The sequence below is a fragment of the Aquarana catesbeiana genome, linkage group LG08 (assembly GCF_042186555.1).
Source record: "Aquarana catesbeiana isolate 2022-GZ linkage group LG08, ASM4218655v1, whole genome shotgun sequence".
NCBI lineage: Eukaryota > Metazoa > Chordata > Amphibia > Anura > Ranidae > Aquarana > Aquarana catesbeiana.
In genome coordinates this window covers 275,180,021-275,203,149 of record NC_133331.1, presented here as the reverse complement: position 1 = coordinate 275,203,149, position 23,129 = coordinate 275,180,021, and the positions used below count along the sequence as shown (strand labels likewise).

Below are 23,129 nucleotides of genomic sequence, written 5' to 3'. Positions count from 1 at the left end.
CCACGGATGAGTGCGGGTGTACCAAAATGGCCGCGACGGAACGTCACTAAGGTTGCGTTTTCTGATGGGTAGCGGCTTTCTGATAGAACACTGATCACAGCACGAGTCCTGAAGAAACAGCACCAGCGGCTCGTTTCTTCAGAACGCATGCGCCAATGACGTCGGCAGCAGCGCATATACTGAATATCTCCTAAACTGTGCAAGTTTAGGAGATATTCACGGTACCTACAGGTAGGCCTTGTTGTAGGCTTGCCTGTAGGTAAAAGTGGTGTAACAGAATTTATAACCACTTTAATGTTAGTATCTATAGAGCAGCCAATCAGATTGTAGGTGTCATTGTCCTGGTGCAGATCAGGAGATGAGAGGAAATGTCTGGTTGTCATGGCAACACCTCCCATCTCATCCTTCTGTCCAAATGTCCTCTGTGTTAACCACTTGATAGTTTTACCCCCCTTCATGACCAAACTCTTTTTGCTATTCAGCACAGCACTATTTAAGTGTCAGTCACGTGGTCATGCAACACTGTACACAAAATATATGTCATTTTTTTCTCCACAAATTAAAAAAACTTTTTTTTTTTTTCCCCTGCTATAAAACATATCCAATAAAAAAAAAAAAAATCGAATTTCTTCATAAATTAAGGCCAAATTGTATTCTGCTACATGTCTGGTAAAAAAAAAAATCTCAACCAAATGATGGCTATAGCGCAGACGGCTAGTTCTGGGAGGTCATCATAAGACAGCCTCCCATGATCACGCCTGTTGCACGCCCGCTGCTGGGCGCAGGCGGCATGCTCTGTGATTGCAGTGTGTGGAGGACACTGCTGATCACAGATTGAGGTAAAGAGCCAATCAACGGCTCTTTACCACGTGTTCAGCTATGTCCAATCAAAGCTGATCACGGATGTAAATAGAAGCTGGTTAGCAGCTTTCCTTTCCTCATGCTCACAGCATGAAGAGTGGAGAAATAAGCCGATCATCAGCTTTTCTAAAAGAGACACACACACTGATAATCAGGGCGATTATCAGTGCCCTGATTATCAGTACAGTCCAAACAGTGCCCACCATTCTTGCCAATCTATGCCCATTAGTGCCCACTAATGCTGCCAATCAGTGCCCACCAGTGCTGCCAATAATTGCCCACCAGTGCTGCCAATGTGTGCCCACCAGTGCTGCCAATTAGTGCCCACCAGTGCTGCCATTAAGTGCCCATCAGTGCTGCCAATCAGTGCCCATAAGTGCTGCCAATCAGTGCCCATAAGTGCTGCCAATCAGTGCCCATTAGTGCCTCGCCATCAGTGTCACCTATCAGTGCTGCCTATCAGTGCATGCCTATCAGTGACGCCTACCAGCGCTCATCAGTGCCACCTATCAGTTCAGCCTCATCAGTGTCCACCAGTGCATGCCCATCAGTGATGCCTTCTAGTGTTCATCAGTGCCAGCTATCAGTGCCACCCAACAGTGCCCATCACTGCAGCCTCATCAGCGCACATCGGTGAAAGAGAAAAAATACCTGTTTCCAAAATTTTATAACAAACTATGAAAAAGGGTTTTTTTTTTTCTAAATATTCAGTTTTTTTTGTTTATTTAGCAAAAAATGAAAAACCCAGTGGTGATTAAATACCACCAAATGAAAGCTCTATTTGTGTGAAAAAAGTATAAAAATGTATTTTGTGTACAGTGTTGTATGACCTCGCAATTGTTATTCAAAATGTGACAGCGCTGAAAAGTATATACAGTACACATACAGTATATATACTGGAATTTGTATTTATTTATTTTTTTTTACAAGTAATGATGATGGTGATCAGCGACTTATCCTGGGACTGTGATTTGGGAATCAGAAGCTGCCCAAGGAACCCCTAGCAAGATCTTGAGGAACACTGGCTGATAAGGATGAGCTCAGGCGTGTTCGCAACTCCACGTGCCCGCCAGGAAGCTGACACTCTGCAACGCTAATCACAGGCAGTGAGACATTTGCCGGTCCTCGGCTGCACAGATCGTGAAATGTCTCACTGCTCGTGATTAGCGCTGCGGAGTGTCAGCTTCCTGGCAGGCACGTGGAGTTACGAACACGCCTGAGCTCATCTTTACTGGCTAAGAAAGACTGACTTAGTGGCTTGAATAAGGTATAAGGAACTCTCTGGGGAAGTTATAATGGGTGTCATAAATCCATCAACCTCCTTTAGAATCCAATCTTTGCTCACGCCCAATTCATGGACCTGTCTGTCCATAACACACAGAAGGTATGTGGCAGAGGTAGGGATGAGCCGAACACCCCCCCTGTTCGGTACGCACCAGAACTTGAGAACAGGCAAAAAATTTGTGCGAACACCGTTAAAGTCTATGGGACTCAAACATGAATAGTCAAAAGTGCTAATTTTAAAGGCTTATATGCAAGTTATTGTCATAAGAAGTGTTTGGGGACCTGGGTCCTGCCCCAGGGGACATGGATCAATGCAAAAAAAAGTTTTAAAAAGGGCCGTTATTTCGGGAGCAGTGATTTTAATAATGCTTAAAGTGAAACAATAAAAGTATAATATTCCTTTAAATTTCGTACCTGTGGGGTGTCTATAGTATGCCTGTAAAGGGACGCATGTTTCCCGTGTTCAGAACAGTCTGACAGCAAAATGACATTTCAAAGGAAAAAAAGCCATTTAAAACTACTCGTGGCTATTAATGAATTGTCGGTCCGACAATACACATAAAAGTTCATTAATGAAAACGGCATGGGAATTCCCCACAGGGGAACCCCAAACCAAAATTATTTAAAAAATGGCGTGGGGGTCCCCCTGAAAATCTATACCAGACCCTTCAGGTCTGGTATGGATTTTAAGGGGAACCTCGCGCCAAAATTAAAAAAAAAAAATGGCGTGGGGTCCCCCCAAAAATCCATACCAGTCCCTTATCCGAGCACGCAACCTGGCAGGCCGCAGGAAAAGAGGGGGGACGATAGAGTGCCCCCCCCTTTCCTGAACCATACCAGGCCACATGCCCTCAACATTGGGAGGGTGCTTTGGGGTAGCCCCCTAAAGCACCTTGTCCCCATGTTGATGGGGACAAGGGCCTCATCCCCACAACCCTTGCCCGGTGCTTTAACAAGGGGGCCCCCAGATCCCCCCCCTGTGTGAAATGGTAAGGGGGTACATTTATACCCCTACCATTTCACAAAGAAACTGTTAAAAATTACAAGAGACAGTTTTTGACAATTCCTTTATTTAAAGTCTTCTTCTTTCCATCTTCTTTCTTCTATCTTCCTTCGGTTTCTTCCTCCATCTTCTTCTGGTTCTTCCTCCGGTGTTCTCGTTCGGCATCTTCCTCCGCGGCGTCTTCTTCCCTTCTTCTTCTTGGGCCGCTCCGCATCCATGATGGGAGGCTCCCGCTGTGTGACGCTTCTCGTCTTCTGACGGTTCTTAAATAACGGAGGACAGGGCCACCCGGTGACTCCACCCCACTCTGACACACGGGGACTTCCCTGTGGCATTCCCCATGATGGCAGAGGGAGGGTGGGGTCAACGGGTGGCCCCGCCCTCCGTTATTTAAGAAACGTCAGAAGACGAGAAGCGTCACACAGCGGGAGCCTTCCATCATGGATGCGGAGCGGCCCGAGAAGAAGAAGGGAAGAAGACGCCACAGAGGAAGATGCCGGACGAGAACACCGGAGGAAGAACCAGAAGAAGAAGATGGAGGAAGTAACCGAAGAAAGATAGAAGATAGAAGAAAGAAGATAGAAGAAAGAAGATGGAAAGAAGAAGACTTTAAATAAAGGAATTGTCAAAAACTGTCTCTTGTCATTTTTAACATTTTTGACAGTTTCTTTGTGAAATGGTAGGGGTACAAAAGTACCCCCTTACCATTTCACACAGGGGGGGATCTGTTGGTCCCCTTGTTAAAGGGGGCTTCCAGATTCCGATAAGCCCCCCGCCCGCAGACCCCAAAAACCACCGGGCAAGGGTTGTGGGGATGAGGCCCTTGTCCCCATCAACATGGAGACAAGGTGCTTTAGGGGGCTACCCCAAAGCACCCTCCCAATGTTGAGGGCATGTGGCCAGGTATGGTTCTATCATCCCCCCTCTTTTCCTGCGGCCTGCCAGGTTGCATGCTCGGATAAGGGACTGGTATGGATTTTTGGGGGGACCCCACGCCATTTTTTTTCCATTTTGGCGCCGGGTTCCCCTTAAAATCCATACCAGACCTGAAGGGTCTGGTATAGATTTTGAGGGGGACCCCCACGCCATTTTTTAAAAAATTTTGGTTCGGGGTTCCCCTGTGGGGAATTCCCATGCCGTTTTTATTAATGAACTTTTATATGTATTGTCGGACACACAGCGGGAGCCTCCCATCATGGATGTGGAGTGGCCCGAGAAGAAGAAGGGAAGAAGACGCCACGGAGGAAGATGCCGGACGAGAACACCGGAGGAAGAAACCAAGGAAGATAGAAGAAAGAAGATGGAAAAAAGAAGACTTTAAATAAAGGAATTGTCAAAAACTGTCTCCTGTCATTTTTAACATTTTTTTTGTGAAATGGTAGGGGTACTTTTGTACCCCCTTACCATTTCACACAGAGGGGGGCAGGGATCTGGAGGTCCCCTTGTTAAAGGGGGCTTCCAGATTCTGATAAGCCCCACGCCCGCAGACCCCCACAACCACCGGGCAAGGGTTGTGGGGATGAGGCCCTTGTCCCTTATCAACATGGGGACAAGGTGCTTTGGGGGGCTAACCCAAAGCATCCTCCCAATGTTGAGGGCATGTGGCCTGGTACGGTTCAGGGGGGGAGCCCCCCCTTTTCCTGCGGCCTGCCAGGTTGCGTGCTCGGATAAGGGTCTGGTATGGCTTTTTGGGGGGACCCCACGCCATTTTTTTTAAATTTTGGTGCGAGGTTCCCCTTAAAACCCATACCAGACCTGAAGGATCTGGTATAGATTTTGAGGGGGGACCCCCACGGCATTTTTTTTTTTTAATTTTGGCCGGGGTTCCCCTTAATATCCATACCAGATCTGAAGGGCCTGGTATGGAATTTAGGGGGACCCCCCCACGTCATTTTTTTTTTTTATTTTGCTTCGGGGTTCCCCTGTGGGGAATTCCCATGCCGTTTTTATCAATGAACTTTTATGTGTATTGTCGGACCGATAATTCATTAATAGCCACGAGTAGTTTTAAATTACTTTTTTTCCTTTGAAATGTCATTTTGCTGTCAGACTGTTCTAAACACGGGAAACATGCGCCACTTTACAGGCATACTATAGACCGCCCCCAGGTATGATATTTAAAGGAATATTTCACTTTTATTTTTTCACTTTAAGCATTATTAAAATCACTGCTCCCGAAAAAACGGCCGTTTTTAAAACTTTTTTTTACATTGATCCATGTCCCCTGGGGCAGGACCCAGGTCCCCAAACACTTTTTATGACAATAACTTGCATATAAGCCTTTAAAATTAGCACTTTTGATTTCTCCCAGAGACTTTTAAAGGGTGTTCTGCGGCTTTTGAATTTGCCACGAACACCCCAAATTGTTCGCTGTTTGGAGAACTGGCGAACAGCCGATGTTCGAGTCGAACATGAGTTTGACTCGAACTCGAAGCTCATCCCTAGTCAGAGGGGACTTCACAAGACCAAAGAAAGAACTTCACATGGGGATGAAACTAAATTTACACTACTAGAGCACCCAAATTCCTGAAACTGCTTGAGTAAGAGCCTGGAGTCTTGTAGGTTACAGAAATCATGAACTACAACCCAAGCTAAGTAACTTTTTATTGTATCCCTATCACATACGGCCCTTTGTCAATGCTCATTTGCTAGGAAGGTTAGGTAGCATGCATGCTGTATGCATATTTTGTAGTACTCTGTATGTCTTGTGTGGTTTTTCTTACAATTGTAATAAGTTTGTATGTACAGCATTCAAGTTTAGTAAAACACATTAATATACTTTAGGGGTTTCTGCTTACAAGAAAAATATCCGCTGCTCCAGGTGTATAAAGATAAGGCTGATGGGGGTATCTTGCAGAGTGCTAGCCCCGGCCCGCCTCCTTGGGAAACCTGGAAAGAAGAAAGAAATGGCTGCACATCCAGAACTTCCGATTGCCTTTTATTTAGTTTTACAAAGATCACACCAAAGACACCAAACTGTGGATACGTAGACGCATTTCACACATACATCTTGTGCTTAATCATTACGTCTAGGTTTGGTGTCTTTGGTGTTATCTTTGTGAAACTAAATAAAAGGCAATCAGAAGTTCTGGATGTGCAGCCATTTCTTTCTTCTTTCCAGGGGTTTCTGCTTCCTTGCTTTAGTGCAAAGTAACATTAACCACTTGAGGTCCGGGCCATAGCTGAATGACGGCCACAGCGTGGACCTCAATTTCCGTGAGGCCGTCATGGGATGTCCTCCCCTGTGCACGCGCACCGCGCGCACCCTGCAGCTGGATCACCGAGTCACGGAGACTCAGATGATCACAGATCCGAGTAAGGGGCCGATCCCGATCCTTACAGACCTACAGTCTGTAAGGACATAAGACAGAAGCAATAGATACGTTTGGAATCATTGATGTAGGACAGTAAGGTACGCATCTGTAGATTTTATGGAAAGCTTTGCAAAAAAAAGTACATGAATGCTATATTGGTAGGGGAGCTGGAATTTAGAAAAAAAAAAAAAAAAAAAAAAAAAAAAAAAGGTGAACTAAGCCTTTAAGGAAATTACCACCAGAAATTGTCATTAGGACTTTACAGAATTCCCCTGTCTGTGTTTATAATGAATCTAAAGCTGGGAGCACAGTGAAGCCTTGTAGAAGAATTTAATGGCTTCCTCCAGTTGATCCACCACATACTAGAGGAGGCCACCTGAGACCAGAGCCTGTCGGAGAGTTCTTGGCCATTCTGCAGAAGCCCTGCTTATCTAAATGCCAGCAATGGAATGTTTTCGAGTCCAACTCAAGGTTTGGCAGGTGGCTCCCACCCCCCTCCCCCACATGGTCCTTCCCTGCCCAGATTAGTTTTTTGTACACTTAGCTTTTTTTCAGATGTCTTCTGACATGTTACATGACCTGTGGGGTCCTCTTCTTGTCCGGTGGTGGGTAGGTTTCTGATGATATCAGTGCCATTCTCTGCAGCGCTGTCCTGGGAGCCATGTGCAGAAAATGTAGAAACTGATCTGCTGACAGCCTAAAGATTTTCTGCTGTTCAGGGACTCCGGGCTTCTGCAAAATGTCAGCCTCCAGCAAGAAGAAACAGGGGCAATGCTTGAGGCAATTTACAGCATACACTATTTTTGGTAGCATAAATATTAAAGTGGAATGTATGTTTCGTGCTAAAGAACATAATTTTTTACCGTGCTGTTTTGGGTAAAGTTCTACTTTAAGAAACTACTGTAAGTACACTCATTCTTACAACAGCCCGCTGCCCAATTGCCTCCAAGTGAAAACCATCTTCTCCCCTCTCCATTAATGATCTACCAGACTGAATGAGAGATGTACGTCTTATGGAGCACCTTACAGCTGGGTTCTACAAATGACTAAACCAGTACAGCAAAATCTGGGATCATTGGGACACTTTTTTCAGTCTACTGAACAAACTTAATGAGTGTTCTGTGGTTATCCTACCTTCCCTTCCCCTATCTCTGCATTTGAGGCTCCAGTGTGACACTGCTGAGATCCAAGAGTACTAAAGAGTACTACAGCAAGGTTCCAAGAATGAAAGGGAATAACTCTTAGAACAGTGGTCTCCAAACTGCAGCCTGTGGGCCAGATGTGGTCCTCTGATTTTCTTTATCCAGCCCTTGGTGCACTGTTCTGGGGCACTATTTCTTCCACTGACACCAACAATGGGGCACCATTTCTTCCACTGACACCAACAATAGTGTACTATTCATTGCACAAGTACCAAATGATGGGGCACCATTCTTTTTTCTACTAACCACAGCCATGTCATTTTACTCCCACTGACAACCAAGCCTGGGGCATTATTTAATCCCACTCATGCCGGGCCATTTTCTACTCCTATTTGCTACAGTGTGGCCCCCCTGATGTCGAAAGGATAGTCATCTGGCCCTTTGCTTACAAAGTTTGCAGACCCCTGTCTTTGAACACTAAGAACTCATAGGAACCCCCCCATCACAAAGACAGTTCATGGGAAAAAAGGCTTTCCTCTTAGCATTGTCTAATAAGGAGGGATCTTTCAATAAACAGACACAAGGGTGATAGATAAGAACTTCTGGTATTCAAGAAATTGTAGTGGAGTTTTTTTAATATTCTGGCAGTAAAAAAATTATGTAAATACACACATATATAGGATAATAACACAATAATAATCTTTATTGAGGTTTGATATGATGGCAATAAAAGTGTAGCTAGTTCAGCATCAACTCAGACCAGTCACTGAAACCCTCAACCTTTGGTGTTTCAACCCGGGTAAGTTGACAAGACGAGCGAATGTTATTGTGATAGATCAGATCTCAAGACAAAACCTTTTCTGACCTCCTAACAGGAAAATGACTGCTCTCCTGCATGTACACGTTGATGCCTGATCAAGGATCTTTTCCAGGTAAAAGAAATCCCACATTCCGCACATGAATATGGCTTCTCTCCGGTGTGAGTTCTCAGGTGTGAAGTCAGATTTTGTGTGGTGGAAAAACATCTCCCGCATACAGTGCAGGCAAACGGCTTCTCTCCTGTGTGGCATCTCTGGTGTCTAATGAGATCGCTTTTTTGAGAAAAAGATTTACTGCATTCCCGGCAGGAAAACGGCTTTTCCCCCGTGTGACATCTCCGGTGCTTAGTAAGACGGCCTTGGTGAGGAAAACTTTTCCCACATTCGGGGCAAGAAAACGGCCTTATCCCTTGTTGTAAAATACGATTCTCTCTCTCAGGGATGGACGTCCCACTTTCAGAAGCGGGAAATTGCTTTTCATCAATGTGAGTCTGCACATGATAGCGAAGATGAGTGCTGATGGAAAAACATTTCCCGCATTCAGAGCATGAATAGGGCCCCTCGCCCCTGTGCGCGCGCTGATGTGACATCAGAGCTCCTTTACAGGCAAAACACTTTCCACATTCAGAACATGAAAACGGTTTTACTCCCGAGTGAATTCTCTGGTGTATTACAGCGTCTGATTTCTGTCTAAAGCATTTTCCGCAATCAGGACATGAAAATGGCTTCTCTCCAGAATGTGTTCGTTCGTGTCTGATAAGAGTGGTCAACAGGGAAAAACATTTCCCGCACTGTGAACATGAATATGGCTTCTCTCCTGTATGAACTCTTTTGTGTGTCATAAGAGAATATTTCCTCGTAAAACCTTTCCCGCATTCGGAACACGAAAGCGGCTTCATTCCATCGTGAGTTTTCTGATGTTCAATAAGAACTCTTTTAGAAGAAAAACACTGACCACATTCAGAACAAGAGTGGGCTTCCTTTGCTACATGAGACCTCTGGTGTGAAGCAAGATGAGCTTTCTGGTTAAAACATTTTCCGCACTCAGAACAAGAGAATTTTTCGCCCTTTCTATCGGCTGTTTGATGGGTGGTGGGGGGTGATGAAACAGAAACACGTCCCTTCCGTTTAGTGGATTTAGATGTTAGCTTTACTCTCTGAGGGTCTGTGTGGCGATCTGGGGTGGTGGGGCTTTCTTCTGTAGAATCAGATGAGGCGTCATCTTCTATTTTACCATACTTTGAGATAACAATAATCTTTCCTACGTTATACTTTCTGGGTTGTCCATCTGCATAAAATAAGAATTGAAAAAAACTTTTCGTAACTTTTTGTAACCTTCCTATCATTTTCAGCCAAGGAAGCTGCCATCATGGCATCTGTTTGGTCTTCAACTGCCATAATGCTGCATATGTGATCAGTTTTGACACCAGACTTTGGATGGTTTGACAGTTTGGTTAAAAAGCACAAGCAAATGTGACAGTAGGCAATCCTGTAATGCCAGGAATGTAACTGTTTTTTGAAACCTTTAAATTGATGCTCTTAGTACAGCTTTAAGGCCCCTTTCACACTGATGGACTGATCGGGTCCGCCTGTCAGTTTTTCAGGTGGACTTGATCGGACCATCCATTGCTCTCTATAAAGCATGTCGCTGACACCCACCGACATCCGATTCCATCGTGTCTGCTAAAAACAGATGGGTGGGGATCAGTTCCCCATCTCTCTGGCGGATTGGATCGTGTGACAGTTGGATGGAAACGGACAGGCGATCCGTTTCCATCTGACAGCCAATAAAGGATAGCCGGCTGTGCCTGTGTCCGCTCTGTATTCTGACACCGCCTTCAGAATACACTGATCAGCACCGCCGGCTTTAGACAGTGGCACTGATCAAGCAGAAAAAGACTGGTTGTACAGAAGTCAATTGGTAGATCGGCTTCCATACAACCAACCTGCCCATACATGGTTTAAAATTTGGCCAGTCCCTCATACCCGCCAAATTTTGATCCATGTATGGCTGGCTTGAGTTTGCTTTGTTGCAGAAGAGATGTAGCTGTCTCTTCAGTCCTCCCATATCTAAGTTTGTACTTTAATTCTGCTTTATTATCATCCCAATAAAATCTTCACGAGCAATACCATACTCTAATGTTGTATTTAATGTTTGTTACTTACCTGTGCTAATCTCTATAGGAATTTCCTCCTCTTCCTCCTCTTTAATCCTCACATGTCCTTCTTTCTCCTCCTCGGCTTTGGCAACGCTTCGGGTGGCTCTGGTGGTTCCGGGGTCTGTGAATAAAGATGAGAGTGAAGCCCCCTGTACTGAGATGTATGAGAGACCCCAGAGAGTGTGTGTGGGGGGAGACTGGTCACGTCTCTTGGCTGGTAACACACAATGACATGATGTGAGGAGGAGAGCCGGAGTCTAATAGAGGCTGATGTCTCCTGACTCCCCCACTGGGCACATACTGTCTCCCCATTACTGTCTACTGATAGAGGAGGAGGGAGAAGAAGAGATTGTTGTAGTGAATGAACAAGGAGAATCTGGGACTCTTCTCTGGATTTATGTTTATTCCTCACCTGTGCTGATCTCTGGAAGAGATTCTTCCTCTCTGCATGGTTCATCACCCCAATCATATTCTTCTTCGTCTTCTTCTTTTACTTCAACTTTAACAACAATCAGGCCTTCACCCTGGATAAGACACCATATAGACTTTTTTGTATATGTAACTAATTTATTGAGAAAACATATCAGTAAAATCCTCACTTACATCTACCTGATCCTCCTGAGGGATCTCCTGATCTTCCTGTGTGGAGTCCCGGGAATACAGAGGACGGGGACATCTCTCTGGGGGATTTCTGTTACTGGATCCATCTGTAGGAAACACACACATTGACTTAATACATTGAGGGAATTAACTAAAACTGGAGCAGACAGAATCTGAAGCAGCTGCACATAGTAACCAATAAGCTTCTAGCTTCAGCTTGTTTTGTTAGGCTTTAAAAATGAAGGCTAGAAGCCGACTGGTTTCCATGCACAGTTGCTTCAGATTCTGTCGGCTACAATCTTAGTAAATTCTCTCAATTGCTTCTAGGTCTTAATATCAGAGGATATGTGTATCTAGGTTGGATCCTTAATACTCTTCTCTCCTTTACAAGAAATTAAAGTCTCCTCTTACCTGGTGATGTGGAAGACAGTTGGTTTTCCATTGTGACGTTCCTGAACAGATCCTTGTGTCTTTTTTCTTACATGCTCTCCTCTATATATGTACCTTAGGGTGGTTTATAAACCTTTTACTGCCTAAAATAAAAGGTTTATTATGAAATGCACAGAGAAGTAGCTGATACATAGAGTTATTTTTTGATTATATGTGACAAGTGAAGCCATGTTTACTGTAAACATGTAAAACGTATACATGTTATGCATCTATAACTGTTAAGATATTGAACCTTATGTGAAATGCACAGATTCACATCTGTTGTGGCAGAACTGTATACTTATGTGATTTTTTTATATCATCACGTTGAAGGTTTGGTTGTCACATGCATGCATTGTGGTAGCTAATACCCATTTTTGTGTTTAGCACTGTATTTCTAAATATAGTTAAGCTTTTCTCACATTGTTATCACACTGTTGATGCTGGCTGCTATTCCTATTTTTTATTTCATTTTTGTCTTTATAGTAGCGCAATAATATTTTGTTTATTTTTTGATACTTATGTGATATCTGGTAAGGATTGTTTGTAATGTTCTATTGATTATCTGTAAATAAACGTTCCCTTGAAAAAAAAAGTTCATCATATAAATAAATGTGGACATTGTTTTGTGTACATAGCACATATGTCAAACACAAGGACCGTGGGCCGAATCCGGCCCGCCAGGCCATTTCATGTGGCCCTCGCCCCCAGGGGAAGGAGTTGAGGTGAGATGTGGACAGCTTGTAAAAGAGAACTGAACCCCACACACTGTGCATAGCACACCCTGAAACCCTGCACTCTGTGCACAGCGCACCCCTGAACGCTGCATTATGTGACACGGGATCATACAACTGCAAGTGTGTGTGTTTTTTTTTTCCTTCACAGAGACAGAGGGTGTAGGTTTTTTTAGACCTTGCCTGGATGATGGGGAAAGGATCTGGGTTCCCTGGGTCTGTTTTCTTTCCCCAACTGGGGGTCTGTCTTCTGAAGAGCCCTCACTAGTTATTTGGAGGACTTGCTTCGGCAAGTCCCTAAGGGCCCTTTCACACTGAGGTGGGGGCAGCGTCGGCGGTAAAGCGTCGCTATTGTAAGCGGCGCTTTACCGTCGGTATTCGGCCGCTAGCGGGCGGTTTTACCCCCGCTAGCGGCCGAGAAAGGGTTAAAAACCACCATAAAGCGCCTCTGCAGAAACGCTTTGCCGGCGGTATAGCCGCTCCTGCCCATTGATTTCAATGGGCAGGAGCGGTAAAGGAGCGGTATACACTCCGCTCCTTCACCGTTTCGAAGATGCTGCTAGCAGGACTTTTTTTACCGTCCTGCTAGCGCACCGCTCCAGTGTGAAAGCCCTCGGGGCTTTGACACTGGAATCAAAGCAGCGGCACTTTCGGGTCGGTTTGCAGGCGCTATTATTAGCGCAATAGCGCCTGCAAACCGCCCCAGTGTGAAAGGACCCTAAGGAGCAGGGTCCACGTGGCTTCAGCCTAGGTAGACAACAGTACCTTGCCCTTGTCAGGAGCCTTACGCCCTGGGGGATCAGGTATGCATGTCCTTCCTCTTTGGAGGTTGGTCCTATTCTGCACCCTTATGCACTTTTTCCATGTGCTGTGTTTTCACAGTTCATTTTTTTTTTTTTACACAGAGTTTTGACAACCATGGCTCAAAAAAAAAAAAAAAAAAAAAAAAAAAAAAACACTAACCTGTTTTTTTCTTGTTGCAAATGGTTACTGGCTCTCTCTTTTACCCATGTGTCTTTTTACATATCTGGACTCATGATATCCCCACCAGTAGCCATCTGCTATCTCATACCTTAACCACTTGCTTACTGGGCACTTAAACCCCCCCCTCCTGTCCAGACCAATTTTCAGCTTTTAGCGCTGTCGCACTTTGAATGACAATTGCGCAGTCATACAACACTGTACCCAAATTACATTTTTATCATTTTTTTCCCACAAATAGAGCTTTCTTTTGATGGTATTTGATCACCTCTGCGGTTTTTAGTTTTTGTTAAAAAAAATTGAAAAAGTCCGAATTTAAAATTTTTTTTTTTTTAATATTTTGTTATAAAATTTTGCAAACAGGTTATGTGCCTCCTTCCTCTTCGGGACCGATGTCCCTTTGACATAAGCCGGTGATCGGCTTTTTTTTCCTCCTCACGCTGTCAGCGTGAGGAGAAAACGAAACCGATCACCGAGCTTTTGTTTACATCATGTGATCAGCTGTCATTGGCTGACAGCTGATCACATGGTAAGGGGCCGGGACTGTCCCCTTACTCGGATCTGTGATCATCAGAGTCTCCGTGACTCGGTGATAAGGGTGCGCGTGCACAGGGGAGGACGTCCCATGACGGCCTCCCGGAAATTGAGGTCCGCGCTGTAGTCGTCATTCGGCTATGGCCTGGAACTCAAGTGGTTAAAGGTAGCACCACTGCTTCCCCAACCCTCCACCCCAGGTTTCTCTTTCATCATATCTTTGCCAGATCACTCTAATCCAGATATTCTCAACCAGAGGTTTCTAGGAGTTCCTTGAACTGTGGCTGGTTGACCTCCCATTTTATGTGCCTGGGCCAACACCACTTGGCAAAGCCATCAGCATAATACTAATTATCTTTTTGGCTGTAAGGGTTCTGACCACCACTAAAGGGTGTTACTCTTTCTGAGGACTACCAATGTGTAAGGCCACTTTCACAATGAGGCGCTGGCCGCATTAGCGGTAAAGTGCCACTAGTTTTAGCAGTGTTTTACCATCGTTTTAGCAGCGCTTTTCAACGACTTGCAGGTTAAAAGGGCCCGCAAAGTGCCACTGCCAAAGCGATTTGTAGGCTCTTCGGCAGCGCTGGCCATTGATTTCAATGGCAGGGGCGTTTTGAGGCGGCTCTATACAGCACTCCTAAAACGCCCCAAATATGTTGCTTGCAGGACTTTTTTTCCAGTCCTGCAAGCGCACCGCCCCAGTGTGAAAGCATTCACACTGGGGCTGCAGAAGAGGCAATCTACAGGCGCTTTTCAGGTGCTATTTTTAGCGTGAAAACGCCTGGAAAGCGCCTCAGTGTGAAAGTGGCCCAAGGCATTTTATTCCCCTGCCCCTAGATGAACTGGTTTTAGTAGGAGCTCCTTAAGACCTGAACATTATTTTAGGGGTTCCTCTTGAGGTTGAGAAAAGTTGCTCTAATCCTTTGCTGTAACACCCTAATAATTTATCCTCTTTTTCCAACTTTGTGTTGTCATTAAAAGATAGAAATATGTGGCGCTAGTCTAAATTAGCCAATCATCATACCTCTCCGAAGAAATCTCAATGTTTCCTTGATGCACAACAACCAATAATATCTTCTCTCATTAGGGGGCAGCTAAATCAGCCAAAATAATAAATACCATAATCCTCACATTAAATCATCCTAATAAATAATGGGTTCCTCAATCAAACTAAGTATAAAAAAATGTGGCCAAAATTATTAAGTGATACTAGTGGGAATTCAACTTAATAATTTTGGCCACATTTTTTTATACTTAGTTTGATTGAGGAACCCATTATTTATTAGGATGATTTAATGTGAGGATTATGGTATTTATTATTTTGGCTGATTTAGCTGCCCCCTAATGAGAGAAGATATTATTGGTTGTTGTGCATCAAGGAAACATTGAGATTTCTTCGGAGAGGTATGATGATTGGCTAATTTAGACTAGCGCCACATATTTCTATCTTTTATTACGTTACCCCTTAGGGTGGGTGAGACCACCTCTTATGTTGGCAGCTTCTCTAATCTGTGTACCCTTGATCTTTTGAGAACGTGGTTGTGCGCATTAGTTTTCTATTATTTCGATTTGTGTTGTCATTGATATTCTCTCTACTTTCTAGTCCTGACCTTCAGACCATCAGCACCCTTTCTCTTCACAAACTGGGCAGCTATCAGTCTCTCAAATAGGTGTAGATAAAGGAGTGAGAAACAGCAAATTTTGAAAATGAAAAATACTTGTTGTGTCCCTCATTTTTTTATTGAAATAATGATCCACACACAGTTCTCTGTTGCTCATAGTTTTATAAAACCAGAGCCACTCTTTGCTGGGGCTGCTATGTGTTGTTGCCATCCATCCCTCCTGTTCTCTTGAGCTTTTAGCCATATTCAGGGGTGTCAAACTCTATTTCATTGAGGGCCACTTTAGCATTATGGTTGTCCTCAAAGGGACGCTTGTATCTGTAAGACTTTTTTTTCCCCCAGAGATTAGGTGCAGGAACAAAATCAGAGTTCAGGGATGTACTGTGTACAGAGCGCAGAGTTCAGGGATGTACTGTGTACAGAGCGCAGAGTTCAGGGATGCACTGTGTACAGAGCGCAGAGTTCAGGGATGCACTGTGTACAGAGCGCAGAGTTCAGAGATGCACTGTGTACAGAGCGCAGAGTTCAGAGATGCACTGTGTACAGAGCGCAGAGTTCAGAGATGCACTGTGTACAGAGCGCAGAGTTCAGAGATGCACTGTGTACAGAGCGCAGAGTTCAGAGATGCACTGTGTACAGAGCGCAGAGTTCAGAGATGCACTGTGTACAGAGCGCAGAGTTCAGAGATGCACTGTGTACAGAGCGCAGAGTTCAGAGATGCACTGTGTACAGAGCGCAGAGTTCAGAGATGCACTGTGTACAGAGCGCAGAGTTCAGAGATGCACTGTGTACAGAGCGCAGAGTTCAGAGATGCACTGTGTACAGAGCGCAGAGTTCAGAGATGCACTGTGTACAGAGCGCAGAGTTCAGAGATGCACTGTGTACAGAGCGCAGAGTTCAGGGATGCACTGTGTACAGAGCGCAGAGTTCAGGGATGCACTGTGTACAGAGCGCAGAGTTCAGGGATGCACTGTGTACAGAGCGCAGAGTTCAGGGATGCACTGTGTACAGAGCGCAGAGTTCAGGGATGCACTGTGTACAGAGCGCAGAGTTCAGGGATGCACTGTGTACAGAGCGCAGAGTTCAGGGATGCACTATGTTAACGGGCATCCACTCACCTGCTGCCGCCATGTCCCTCACTTTGTTGTGTCACTGCCGCATCACCATCTGTCCCATTAAAGTGAATGGGACTGTCGGTGAGTCAACAGCAGGTCAGAGGAGGAGCGGCTCCAGGACAGAGATGACAGCTGCTCTTTAACCACTTCAGCTCCAGAAGGATTTATCCACTTCCTGACTACAGCACTGCGTTGCTTTAACTGACAATTGCGCAGTACCCAAATAAAATGTATGTTCTTTTTTCCCCACAAATGGAGCTTTCCTTTGGTGGTATTTGATCACCTCTACAGTTTTTATTTTTTGCACTATAAACAAAAAAAGGCCGACATAAAAAAAAAAAAAAAAAAAAAAAAAAAAAAAAAAAAAAACACACAATAATTTTTTACTTTCTGCTATAAAACATATCCTATAAAAAAAAAAAAATGTAAAAAATCGAATTTCTACATCAATTTAGGCCAATTTGTATTCTGCTACATCTTTTTGGTAAATAAAATCCAAAAAAGTGTATATTGACTGGTTTGCGCAAAAGTTATAGCGTCTACAAACTATGGGATAGATTTAGGGACTTTTTAAATTTTTTCTAATTGTTTTTACTAGTAATGGCGATCGGCGATTTTTAGCGGGACTGCAACATTGTGGCGGACAAATCTGACACTAAGTAACACTTTTTGGGGACCAGTGACACCAATACAGTGATCAGTGCCAAAAAAAAATGCACTATCCCTGTATAACTGGCACGGAAGTGGTTAACATCAGGGGAAATTAAAGGGTTAAAGCGGAGTTCCACCTAGAAATGGAAATGATCCGCGCCCCCCCCCCCCCCCCCATGGTGTCACATTTGGCACCTTGCAGGGAGGAGCAAATACCTGTCTAATCCAAGTATTTGCTCCCACTTCTGGCGAAAGAGCGCCACAAAATCCGCAGCAAACTTTGCCATGTACGGCCCCTCCTCTTTCTTCCCTCCCCCCCGGCTGTCTTCTGGGAGACACACAGGTCCCAGAAGACAGCAGGGACCATTCAGAGTGCGCAGCTTGACTTGCGCATGCGCAGTAGGAAACAGGCTGTGAAGCCTCAAGGCTATACTTCCTGATCCCCTTACTAAAGATGCCAGCACCTCCACCCGAAGCCAAGGGACGGTGAGGACATCGCGGGTGCCCTGGACAGGTGAGTGTCCTTATTTTAAAAGTCAGCAGCTGCAGTATTTGTAGCTGCTGACTTTAAAAAAAAATGTTTTGCAGGCGGAACTCCGCTTTACGTATGCTCCTAGGGAATGCTTTCTCACTGTGTGTGGGATGGACTGACTGGGGGAAGAGAGACGTCTGTGTTCCTGATTAGCAGGAATCACAGATCTCTCTCTCCCTCTCTGACAGAACAGTGGTCTGCCTTGTTTACAAAGGCAGACCGTCGTTCTGTCCCTCCTATGAACGATCGTGGCTGGCTGGCGGCCATTGCGGCCCCCCAGACCTGCTGATTGGCTCCTGCTGTGTCCGATCACAGTGAGAGTGCGGCCCCGGTGGCACGTGTGGGCCTCAGAGCGGAGAAGAGGAATCACATACAGGTAAGCAATTTTGCGCTTAAAGTGGTTGTAAACCCACTTTGAAAAAAATAAAATAAAACTAACACCTGCAAGACAAAGGAATAATGAGCTAGTATGCACAGCATACTAGCTCATTATGTAATACTCACCTGAGATCGAAGCCCTCGCTGCCATGCCGTACACTGAGCAACATCACTAGCGGGGGTTACTTCTGGGTATTGCGGCTCAGGCGTGCCGTTGCTTCAGTACGCATGTGCCGATGACGTTGGCACATGCAAATACAGGGAATATCTCCTAAACCGTGCAGGTTTAGGAGGTATCCTGGGTAGCTACAGGTAGGCCTTATTATAGGCTTACCTGTAGCAAAAAGTGGTCTGTAAGGGTTTACAACCAATTTAAAGCGGTAGTAAACCCATCTTGTGCTATTTCTGCCATATGAAGCTTTCCTAACTAGTGAACTTTTTGCTCTGTGTACAATGCTTCCTACCTTTTTCCTTTCTGTGCAGTGAGTCCTTTTCTGAGCAATGACATAATTGGCACAGTTAGTCCCATTTTTCCGGCAGGCCATGGGCGTCTGCAGAACTTTTTCGGGGGGGGGGGGGGGGGGCATCATTTTAGGTCACCCATGCTCTGCTCCTTTTTGACAATGTCATGAAGGGGGGGGGGTCATTATCATATAAAGCGCAGGCATGTGCCCACTATTTGCAGCCTCATTGTGCCCATCAAATGTAGCCTGTACAGTATGGAGGGTGTATGGTATGTGTATATATAGGGGGTGGATGGTATTAGTATATACAGGAAGGAAGATGGATGTATATAGCTGTATACAGGACAGATGATATATATCTGCAGTCAGTGATAAAGGAGGAATACAGGAAGGAAGATGGGTGTATATAGCTTTATACAGGGCAGATGATGTACAGTGGGGACGGAAAGTATTCAGACCCCCTTCAATTTTTCACTCTGTTATATTGCAGCCATTTGCTAACATAATTTACGTTCATTTTTTCCTCATTAATGTACACACAGCACCCCATATTGACAGAAAAACAGAATTGATGACATTTTTGCAGATTTATTAAAAAAGAAAAACTGAAATATCACATGGTCCTAAGTATTCAGACCCTTTGCTGTGACACTCATATATTTAACTCAGGTGCTGTCCATTTCTTCTGATCATCCTTGAGATGGTTCTACACCTTTATTTGAGTCCAGCTGTGTTTGATTATACTGATTGGACTTGATTAGGAAAGCCACACACCTGTCTATATAAGACCTTACAGCTCACAGTGCATGTCAGAGCAAATGAGAATCATGAGGTCAAAGAAACTGCCTGAAGAGCTCAGAGACAGAATTGTGGCAAGGCACAGATCTGGCCAAGGTTCCAAAAAAATTTCTGCTGCACTTAAGGTTCCTAAGAGCACAGTGGCCTCCATAATCCTTAAATGGAAGACGTTTGGGACGACCAGAACCCTTCCTAGAGCTGGCCGTCCGGCCAAACTGAGCTACTGGGGGAGAAGAGCCTTGGTGAGAGAGGTAAAGAAGAACCCAAAGATCACTGTGGCTGAGCTCCAGAGATGCAGTCGGGAGATGGGAGAAAGTTGTAGAAAGTCAACCATCACTGCAGCCCTCCACCAGTCGGGGCTTTATGGCAGAGTGGCCGGACGGAAGCCTCTCCTCAGTGCAAGACACATGAAATCCCACATTTTTTTTACTAAAAAACACCTGAAGGACACCAAGATGGTGAGAAATAAGATTCTCTGGTCTGATGAGACCAAGATAGAACTTTTTGACCTTAATTCTAAGTGGTATGTGTGGAGAAAACCAGGCACTGATCATCACCTGTCCAATACAGTCCCAACAGTGAAGCATGGTGGTGGCAGCATCATGCTGTGGGGGTGTTTTTCAGCTGCAGGGACAGGGTGACTGGTTGCAATCGAGGGAAAGATGAATGCGGCCAAGTACAGGGATATCCTGGACGAAAACCTTCTCCAGAGTGCTCTGGACCTCAGACTGGGCCGAAGGTTTATCTTCCAACAAGACAATGACTCTAAGCACACAGCTAAAATAACGAAGGAGTGGCTTCACAACAACTCCGTGACTGTTCTTGAATGGCCCAGCCAGAGCCCTGACTTAAACCCAATTGAGCATCTCTGGAGAGACCTAAAAATGGCCGTCCACCAACGTTTACCATCCAACCTGACAGAACTGGGGAGGATCTGCAAGGAGGAATGGCAGAGGATCCCCAAATCCAGGTGTGAAAAACTTGTTGCATCTTGTTGCATCTTTCCCAAAAAGACTCATGGCTGTATTAGATCAAAAGGGTGCTTCTACTAAATACTGAGCAAAGGGTCTGAATACTTAGGACCATGTGATATTTCAGTTTTTCTTTTCTAATAAATCTGCAAAAATGTCAACAATTCTGTGTTTTTCTGTCAATATGGGGTGCTGTGTGTACATTAATGAGGAAAAAAATGAACTGAAATGATTTTAGCAAATGGCTGCAATATAACAAAGAGTGAAAAATGTAAGGGGGGTCTGAATACTTTCCGTCCCCACTGTATATCTGCAGTCAGTGATAAAGGAGGAATACAGGAAGGAAGATGGGTGTATATAGCTGTATACAGGACAGGGCAGATGATATGATCTTTGCTATATCTGGCACCCCCCTTCAGCGATCATACCTGTATGCACTCAGCTGCCCCCCTCATCTGTATATATGTCAGGCCCCCACACACACAGTGCTCTGCCCCCCCCCACCGCCGTACACAAACAGCCTCCTTCCTTCACTTGTACTCACAGACTCCCCTTGTAAGATGGTCTTCCTTCTCCTAAGTCCTGTTTCCACATGTCCCTGTAAAAATACAACAGGCAGCAAAGCAAACACGAGGGGCGCACATACAGGAAGCAGCCAGAGGTGGCAGTAAAGAGCTCTGTGAGTTCAGTGACACTGATCTGCAGCAGCTGTGGAGCCGACTCGCACAAACCCAGAGAGCCAGCACAGCTACAGATGCGGCCATGGTAGACCCTTGCTAATTCCATAGGGGGGTTCACTCGCCCCCCCCCCCTCCCCTTGCCCCTACCTGTGGACGCCCATGCGGCTGTCTCTTCATGCCGAAAAAATGGTGTTTACATGCCGGGGCTACGTAGAGTTGCCACCTCATTCCTATAAAACCGAACATATATTAATTACACAGGTTTTGAGGCTAATTTATTGCAGATAAGGCGCCAAGTGAGTTTAATTGCCACCTTAATCAGCCACAGAACCTGTGTAATTAATATATGTTCGGTTTTAAAGGGATGAGGTGGCAACCCTAGGGCCACGTCATTCCCTTTGCCTGTCAGGTCCGAGATCCCGCAAGACTAGTTCCCCATTCACAAGCTGGGCCTTAACCCCATGTGTCTCGCTACGTCCCAGGGGTTGTGGAGGAGACCAGTGCGGCACACGACTGAGCCTGAGAGAGCAGTAATGCATTACTGAGCATGCCCCAGATTATGGATATGGAGAGGGAGTAAGGGCGGAAGTAAAAATCCTATTGAACGCGGAAGACAGCAGTCAGTATGGCGGCGTCTGCAACCGAAAAAGAGCTTTACAAAAAAGAATGTTTTTTTACAAGTAAGAAGCGTTTTATATGTTTTCCCTGTGTGGCACTTTGATTTAAAATAACTTAATACACTTCATTCTATGTAATTTTGGGTAGAAGTATCTGAGTTTACTACCGCTTTAAGTGGTTAAAAAATGTTGATTTAAATCGAATCCACCCTGGTCAATGAAACACTAAATTTCTCAATGTCATGGCTCCCTGTCCTACACCGGTAATGACCAACAAGCCTGAAATGGATCAAATCTGGAATGGCTCCATCATTTTTGGCTGTGTCTCCCCAGCTCTGTTCAGTGCAGAGAGCAAAAGGAGATACCCAGTACTTGCAGGTATGGAAAAGCATGTGACCCGTCCACCTGACACTGCCGGACCAATCAGGACTGGCCATACAACTGTGAAGGTTTCAACTCCAGTGCACACAGGTCATTCCTAGCTGCTGAATAGAGGAGGGAGGAGGGAGCAAACAAAAGGCAGATATATGAATTCATGGAGGTCCACATATAATCACCATGGATCTTTCTACCTCTGTGCATGCAAGAGAATCTATTTCTGTAAAATATGTGTATTTACAAAGCACCCTGAGCTGGGCTACACATCAGAGGACTTGCAAGAAGATGATGATGTGTGGAGGTGACATGATCCCCCCATCCAGTCCACACACAGTGCCGGGACCCCCTTCTCTCATAATAAGGAATAGTATTAACATTACCTACTCGTCACTGGCCACACACTCTGCACAATCACACCTCTCCACGGAGAATCTTGTAAAAAAAAAAAAAAAAAGAATCCTCCTCTGGTTTCCGGGCTACAACAAAATGGCCGCCGCTCCTTCTGCATTGAGGACACTTCCACCTGTGAACTAGCAGATGTGCGCCCTCTAGTGGTGGCTCGGCTTGCATTAAACAGCGCTTTGTTACAATGTAGGACTTTGAAAGCTGGGCCAGTCAGGTGTTTCGTAGGAGCTGGGTGTTACTATGGCAACCAGGAAGCCACAAGATGGTGTTCTGTCAGCCGTGGAACGCACAGAGCGGAAGTCTGAGCAGCATTTCCGGGTTCAGGGAAGAACACAGTGATAGAGAGGAGACAGGTTATGTGTTAATGGCTTCATACATTTTTGCGGTTTGAGCTAAAATAATAATTAGATCCTAATACTATATCTGTGTTTATATATATATCCACATGCGATACCACACTACGTTACTTTAACCAGCTGAAGACCGGGAATTTTCTGGCACTTTTTCTTTACATGTGAAAATCAGTTTTTTTTAATTTTTTTTCTTTTATAGAAAATCTGTTAGAACCCCAAAAACATTATATATATATTTTTTAAAGCAAAGGCTCTAGAGAATAAATGAGTGGGTTTTGCAATTTTTTTATGTCACGCGTTTTTTGC

At 44.9% G+C, this 23,129-nt stretch overlaps 1 protein-coding gene across 4 annotated transcripts in view; it reads right to left on the bottom strand.

Moving 5' to 3' along the window:
• LOC141106526 (uncharacterized) overlaps positions 1 to 22,593 on the bottom strand; it is a 31,837-nt gene extending 9,244 nt beyond the window's left edge. The window contains exons 1-7 of one of the 4 annotated variants that reach the window (XM_073597363.1): positions 22,446 to 22,593; positions 11,593 to 11,714; positions 11,185 to 11,288; positions 10,994 to 11,105; positions 10,589 to 10,702; positions 8,897 to 9,710; positions 8,478 to 8,824 (exon numbers count right to left, since the gene is read on the bottom strand). In XM_073597363.1, coding sequence (XP_073453464.1) covers positions 8,478 to 8,824; positions 8,897 to 9,710; positions 10,589 to 10,702; positions 10,994 to 11,105; positions 11,185 to 11,288; positions 11,593 to 11,623 — 1,522 coding nt within the window. In that variant the 5' untranslated portion in view covers positions 11,624 to 11,714; positions 22,446 to 22,593. Of the gene's footprint in view, positions 1 to 8,281; positions 9,711 to 10,588; positions 10,703 to 10,993; positions 11,106 to 11,184; positions 11,289 to 11,592; positions 11,715 to 20,934; positions 21,155 to 22,445 lie in introns of those variants that run through there. The other 3 variants (XM_073597362.1, XM_073597360.1, XM_073597361.1) reach the window with 3 other exon arrangements.
• Positions 22,594 to 23,129: the final 536 nt, after the last annotated feature.